At 34.1% G+C, this 7,869-nt stretch overlaps 1 protein-coding gene across 2 annotated transcripts in view; it reads left to right on the top strand.

Moving 5' to 3' along the window:
- Nucleotides 1-7,869, top strand: part of ARL5B (ARF like GTPase 5B) — a 40,121-nt gene that overhangs the window by 12,099 nt on the left and 20,153 nt on the right. For both annotated transcript variants that reach the window (XR_003681760.2, XM_007112904.3), the window contains exons 2-5: nucleotides 1,112-1,172; nucleotides 2,950-3,097; nucleotides 5,751-5,834; nucleotides 7,163-7,314. Coding sequence is in view for 1 of the 2 variants with exons in the window: in XM_007112904.3 (XP_007112966.1) it covers nucleotides 1,112-1,172; nucleotides 2,950-3,097; nucleotides 5,751-5,834; nucleotides 7,163-7,314 (445 nt within the window). In the remaining variant the exon portion in view is untranslated. The remainder of the gene's footprint in view (nucleotides 1-1,111; nucleotides 1,173-2,949; nucleotides 3,098-5,750; nucleotides 5,835-7,162; nucleotides 7,315-7,869) is intronic.

Raw genomic sequence — 7,869 nt, 5'->3', positions numbered from 1 at the left:
GTCCCCTGCATCGGCAGGCGGACTCTCAACCACTGCACCACCAGGGAAGCCCTGGCTCCTCTTTTTGACTGATGCAATACTGATACTTTAGGAATATCAGCTGATATTTGATGTATAATCAGAATTTTGATATTCATCGGAGGTTAACAAGAGCAGCAGGGATCTGGTATGAAATGTGTCAAATTCACTACAAATCAGTTGATTACGTGCAGAGGTTCTTATGGTGACTTCCTTGTATACTCTGCTGAGTTTCACTAGTAACTTTTTAAGCATTCTGTCCTGGGGAAGAGGAATCTTCAATATATTCTGTATAGTTTAAAATCTAGAAAAGATGACCTCTTGAGTTCTAAGGTCGTTTCAGAATATCTACCAAGTAACAGAATAATTAGATGGGCCTTAAAAATCCTTATGAAAGAAATGATACTTTTAGCCCATGGCACCAGAGGAGGGAACTGAAGAGGTTTTTGCTGTATACAAAGAGTGGAAACAGTATCTGCTCAAAAGAGTTATAAAACCCAGATTGAAAAAGCCTTGAAGACTAAGTAATTGCTTATTTATCTGTAAATTAATGGAAGGAATGAAAACTGGTTGAAATTATGTGTCTTATTATTGACAGGGAAAACTCTTTAGCTTTATGTTTTCAATTGTATTTTAAAGAGAAAAGAAAAAATCTTGGTACATTTAGGTAGGAAAACATCTGGCTGTAAAAACAACCTGATGAAAAGCTAATGTGATTGGTAGAGAGGGCAACCAGGTGTGTAAAACACTTTTTTTTTTTACTTACATTTTAAGTCATAATGTCTCGTCAAGTTTAGTATTGGGGTTTTCCCCCCCAAATTCAGCAAAAGTGACAAAGTTCTCTTGTGCCTCCCTCTTAACCATCTCCCTCATTCTTTTATAAGAGATAGATAAAGAACGTCATAATAGATTGCCTCACTTAAGGCAAGTAGCCTTGACATAATGAAATTCTCTTTATTTCTGGTATCTTATTCCAGGAATAAATATCCAGTGAATGATTCTCATTAGAGAGCTAACTAATAATCATTGTTGAAAGCATGTAATTGAAGTATGCAGCAGTGTTAAATGCTTATGGTTTGCTTTCTTTTTGTAGAACACAAAGTAATTATAGTGGGACTGGATAACGCAGGGAAAACCACCATTCTTTATCAATTGTAAGTATGAGTGTTTATTTAAACAGTTTTTATTATTTTTGTTATTGGAGCTAATTTTGTATCATTAATAAGAATGAGATACCATTATAATATAACGGGAAAACTTAAACACATGGTTTTGGGTTTTACCAAACACAAAATTTATTAAAAAGTGAGTAAGGTAAACTGCTGTATGTTTGCTACAGTCAAAAACACTCATCTTTTTCCAGTCTTGAAAGAATTAATATTAAACTAAAAATAAATGAAGCACACATTCTAGTGCTGAAAGGAAGGAATAAAGTACATTTCGCTTAGTTCTTCCCCCTCTGAAGTCCATGTAAATAGATTGATATCGATCTAGGAAGCTGTTGCTACTCTCCTGACTAATAGTTCTGGAATTCTTTAACATACCCAGACTTGTCAAATCAAAAGAAATGAAGATCACCGCTGAAAATATTGCTTTGGTAGCTTGCAACAGTGAGAGGCTTGAGACTTTCAGAGACATACATTAATACTTTCAGGAAATTTTTTAACAGCCACTTGTCAGACAACCTCCCATTATCCTTTCAGTGCCAATGAAATGATCCTTGTTAAACAGTGGAAATGGATCTGTGTCCCAGGCATTTAACAAATAGTTATAAAATACAGTGCTCCATTGTGTGCTTTTTATCTCTTCCCACCTCATCTTAAGTACATCTTAAGCTGACAGCTCTCCAGAAATACTTCACTTAAGCAGGGCTTAATGGATAGCTAGTGGGAAGCAGCCGCATAGCACAGGGAGATCAGCTCCGTGGTTTGTGACCACCTGGAGGGGTGGGATAGGGAGGGTAGGAGGGAGACGCAAGAGGGAAGAGATATGGGAACATATGTATATGTATAACTGATTCACTTTGTTGTAAAGCAGAAACTAACACACCATTGTAAAGCAATTATACTCCAATAAAGATGTTAAAAAAAAAAAGCCACAAACTTATGGCTTGTTGTTTCAGAGTTGAATAACTACTTGTTTTTCTTTAAAACATTCATTCATTGGCCATTGTGTAATTTAATATGACACAGCCTTTGGACATTAGAAATAAACATTTCAGAAACCTGTCATCATTGTTGAAATAATTTTGCACACAGCTTCAAAAATACATATATTAAACCCAAGGGAGAGTTGCAGGCTTCTTCCAACATAGTACTGACATGTTATAGGCAAATATGTATTTGTTGAATTAATTAATGTAACTAAACCAATGATTATGATAATACATGTGATATGAGCATCAGTGTTCTAAATAAATTTTCATTTGCCCACAGACTGTAGTTTTGGTTGATAGGCATGCACTGATTTTTATGGTTGAGCTAAATGTCTTTTCTCACATAGACAGTCTTTAAAATGATAGCCTACTATTCAGTGGTTACTACTTTGCAAGTGTTGATGACACAGTCACCCGGAAACTTGCTCTTTCAGGGTGGGGGGTTGGTTCTGCTCTAACCGATAACAGGGCATGGGGTTATTGGCATTTTGGCCACGAAAATGCAAACTCACACCACACAGTTAGTTCCCTTCTATCCAGATCAAGACTGTAGTTTATTCCATTAAAAGAACAAAAAAACTGCCTTTCTTCAGGAGTTGTTCTTTGTCTAGGTATTTGTTTGCACAAATGTTCTCCAAGGTTCTAGTTTTGTTGCTAGTGATTACCATCATTGGCGCAGGTAAGGAAGGTTGATTCGTATAAAAATACAGAGATAAAACTTGCTTCAGGTTCTCAAGATTTACAGAAGAGTTTTTATGGTGTCTGTCTTTTAACAGCTTAATGAATGAAGTGGTTCATACATCTCCAACCATAGGAAGCAATGTTGAAGAAATAGTTGTGAAGAACACTCATTTTCTTATGTGGGATATTGGTGGTCAAGAGTCACTGCGATCATCCTGGAACACGTATTACTCAAACACAGAGGTATATATACTAAAGTTACTTCCGAATTTGAATGAAAAGAACTAAGGGGTAAACCCAGAAGATAGGCAGGCTGTACATAAGGCATAGTGACAGTTCCCTTTTAATAAGATCGTTTTTTGTCAGGAATTTGAGGTTTTCAAATAAAAGAAAAAAGCCAAGTGAGAAGAGTAATGGGAGCTCTTATTAGTGGAGTGCTTACTGTTGTCAGGCTCTCTCAATTCATCCTCAGGGCAATACTATAATATCTCCATTGTTGGAGAAAGCAGACACTAAGATAAATTATATAACCTTTCCCAACTTTATAAGGGGCCCTAGTTAAAGGAGGAATAAAATATTTTAAGCATAATTTAATATAGATTTTCAAATAACATGAATTGCACATTCAAATTTTTGGTGAGATTATAATTAAAAAGCAAGTGATTTGCAATCCATCCCCCTAGCATTCTCTGTCACTTACTTTCATCATTGGAGTCAACCCGGGGAACAAATCTGGAATATCTACTATATCTGTTTTTATTTCCTCTCAGATTTTTTTTTTTTTTAACCATGCAGTGCTATTGAGAGAGGTTTATCTTCAGGAATACTAACGCACCATTGCATCTATAATTTTTCTTTACAAAGAGGTACCAAACCAATTACTTTTTCTATAATGAAACCTCTTAAAAATTGAGGTTTTTTTTTTTTTTTTTTTTTGAGGGGGATTGTGGAGGAGGTGGAAGTGTTGATGCAAGGAATTTTTGGTGAATAAGTTGCCTTTTAAAATAAAAAACATGTATTCCTCTAGATTTATATTGTAATAGCCTGTGTGTATGTATGTATATATTCCAGTGCAGTGTATGACTGGTCAAACCAGATGGCATATCATAGATAATCAGCAGCTGTGGCAGCACTTAATTTTCTTTTCTATTTGCGGGGGAGGATAGGTTGGTAAGCTAATATTTATGGTTATAGGTTTAATAAATATTTCTACAGTAAAATAACGTTCTGAAACTAAAATGTGTTAGAGAGTGAGGGAAGAACATTTTAGCGTAACTGTTATTTTTTCAGAGCTCAGAATTAACCCCAAGTGTGAAAAGAGCAGTTATCTCTGGTGAATAGGTCAAAGTTGGTTCTAACTGATCCCTGTATATTGATAGCATTACTGAATTGTAGTTTTTTGAAATTGTCAACACTCTAGAAGATTTCACATGGGTCCGGAAAGACATACATTGTTAGTGATGCCATTTATATGAAATGTTCTTATAAACTATTTCTACAAGAATATCAAAATTACTACAAAGATCCTTTGACCTTTCATGTAGCACACCAGCATGGCACATAGCATTTGCAGTCTTAGATTTCAGGTAGGGATCTTATCTATGTGGTGTTTCTCTGACCACTTTGTTCACCCTACTTATCTTGCTGCTTAAATTCTTTGCATGGAGGCATCATCCAAAAGCTGAAATGTCTCCCTTTTAATACAGCAAGTTACAGTTGTTGACTTAATTTCTGACACCTTCCTCTCATTAACTTACAGAGTTACTTCCCCATATTCTGTCTATTCTGACTTTGCCATGTTTCTTATATTTATCCCCTCTATTTTCTTTCCTTTTATGTCTTTCTAAGCCCTTGTTAGTTTACATTCAGGTTACTCTAGTTGTCTCTTTCCCTAATTGTAAAGTCATTTGAACAATCTGATTCTACCCTTCCTGTCTGTTTATTTTACTCACTCCTCTTCTATAACCCTCAAAACCATTTAATCTCATTTCTTATCTTTTTCTTCTGCATAAAATGTTCAATTTAGGGGCCTTTTCTCACTGTATCTTCTTATTTTTCTTATCAAAGATGCTTTATTTTGAATGTGTAACACACCTTTTTTCTTTTTTTTTTTTTTTTTTTTTTTGCGGTACACGGGCCTCTCACTGTTGTGGCCTCTCCCGTTGCGGAGCACCGGCTGGCATGTGGGATCCTCCCGGACCGGGGCACGAACTCGTGTCTCCTGCATCGGCTGGCGGACTCTCAACCACTGCGCCACCAGGGAAGCCCCCTTTTTTCATTTACACCATTACCAATAGCTTTCTCCTGTTCTCTTTGCACTCTTCTTTAATTTCACCTGCATCTTCTTTAGAGTCTTACTAACACCCAAGTATATATATATTTCTATTTAGCACATTTTTCTTGCCTTTTTATTGTTGATATTTTATGTAAAAATGTCTTATTCATTAGTTGTTTTAAAAATGTGTTTCTCTTTTTCTTTGAAACTAACTTCTTTCTAATAGGCAGGAGACTATTGTTTTCTTGAATGACTACAGAGTACTTTTAAATTTTAGTGAAAGAATAAATTACTGTGACTTTCTTTTTAAAAATTACTCTTTTTTACCTGCATTTAAAAATAAATCTTAGTACATATGAGGGTGTATTGTATATTCAAACATCACCTTTTCCAGCATGGTTTTTATTTGTTGAAGTTGTGAGTTATTTTTCTTATTAACATTTGGATTTTACTGCTTGATGTGATTCAGTATAATATAAACTCTTTATGATGAAAAAGCAGTGGACCATTTTATAGTGATGATGTTGTCATAATAGAAAGTACTTCTAGCACTTAGAGTAGTTTTGCAGAAAACTTCAACATCCCATTTAATTTTCTTTCTTTTTACTTGTCTTCTTCTAGTTCATCATTCTTGTGGTTGACAGCATTGACAGGGAACGACTAGCTATTACGAAAGAAGAATTATATAGAATGTTGGCTCACGAGGTAAATTTTGAAAAGCAAACGTAAAACAAATGGAGTAAGGTATCTGTACACTGGTTTAGCTTTTTCACAAAGATTAATGTCCTCTGCCGTTGATTATTTCATCATTAACAAAGTTTTATATATCAAATTGATGAAAGTCATGAAGTCAAAAATTTTTAATACTTTTTCAAACTTAAGAAAACCCAACACATTAATTTGGAGACTAATACCATTACTGAAAATATTTTTCTAAGTTAAAACTACTTAGTCATGCCTTTAAAAGTCTGATAAATTGAGGCAAGAGAAAGGAAAATTTAAGGTTTTTTTTTCCTCCCTACAGTTTATAATAACTGAAAATTCTTTAGTGAATAATGTGGGATCACTTAATTCTAAATAGTTCATATATACGAAAGCCTTAGATAATAAAACACATTCATGTACCCACTAGTCAACATAAGATATTAATTATCTTATGAGACCTCTTCAATCTGATTTCCTTCCCTTGTCTCTCAGAGAATCCTGAAAGAATTCCACTATCCTAAAAGTAGTGATTATTATTCCTGTGCATATTTTTATATTTTTACTACATTTTTATGTACTTGTCAGTTCTACAGAATATTATATTTCATGTTCATAAAACTTTATATGATGGTATTGTGTGTGTGTGTGTGTGTGTGTGTGTGTAATCTTTTTGTAACTTGGTTTTGGAGGGTTTTTGCACAACACTGATTTATCCATGGTAGTATGTACAACTTTAGTTCATTCCTTTTAACAACTACATAGTATTTCACTGTAAGAAGATACCACACTTGATCTGTTCTTCTATTAATGAACATTTAAGTTACTTCTAATGTTTTGATAGTATACACAATTCTGCAGTGAACATTAATCACTGAGCTTAGGTTGTACAAAGACTTTAAGTAGTAAGTATTGCCCAGCCCTTACCTTCAGTACTCTCCTTTAAATTTTGGAGAAATTCTGCAGTATTTGGCAGTGTATACTATATTTGCCTATTAGAATATTGCTCGTATAGTTTTAAGTCATTATTTCAGATTCAGGTTTATTTTACTTTTAGTTTGACCCATTTGGCCCAATAGTAGAAAAATAATTTTTAATATCTAGTTTATATTAATCTGTCTTTGTTAGAATAAATCATTAAATCATGGTTATTTGAGGTCATTTATTTTTATTTCAACAATATTTTTATATTACATAGTAGTGCCTGATTATTTTAAAGTACAGAGATTTCATTATAATTGTTCAGTAGGGCATATTTTATCCTCCTGCTTCATTACTTTAATTTGAATTGTGATATTTCACATATTAGAAATATTTCATGTTGATTGCAGGATTTACGGAAAGCTGCAGTCCTTATCTTTGCCAATAAACAGGATATGAAAGGGTGTATGACAGCAGCTGAAATCTCTAAATACCTCACCCTCAGTTCAATTAAGGATCATCCATGGCACATTCAGTCCTGCTGTGCTTTAACAGGAGAAGGGTAAGTACTCATCAGTGTGAGCGGAGGTATGACTTCTTTCAAATTTCTTGCAACTTTTTTCGGCCAACTTGCTTTCTTCTTTGAATCCTGTTCCATTTTTGTTCTTAAAGGTAGTTTTTATATTGTGTCTCAGGCTTACAAGGGTGGAATAATTTTAGTCAATTACTATTGTTAAATTACAATTTAACAAAGTTACAAATTTTTTGTAACGTTTAGTGTAAATGGAATGTTTCACCAAAAAAGGGCAAGAACAAACTTTTGAATTAAGTTTTCACAATCTAGATTTTCAGTTGTTGTTCATTTCTTGCTTTTATCATTCACTAACTGGGAAAAAACTGTAATGTCACCTGAATGAAAGAGGAAGCTTCAAAAAAATTTCACGTTTTCTGCAAGGGCTTAATTAAGCCTAAACTCCCAGCTTTCCACAAGAGTGCATCTTCTTTATTATCAGGAGTCATTTTGGGAGGCATGCTTCTAAACAACAAACATTTAAGATAAACGCCATTCTAATGTATTCCTCCTTTCCTAAGAATTTGAGTTTGGACATAGTAGGCC

This window comes from Physeter macrocephalus, chromosome 11 (assembly GCF_002837175.3).
Source record: "Physeter macrocephalus isolate SW-GA chromosome 11, ASM283717v5, whole genome shotgun sequence".
Taxonomy (NCBI): domain Eukaryota; kingdom Metazoa; phylum Chordata; class Mammalia; order Artiodactyla; family Physeteridae; genus Physeter; species Physeter macrocephalus.
This window is presented reverse-complemented; position numbering and strand designations above follow the sequence as displayed.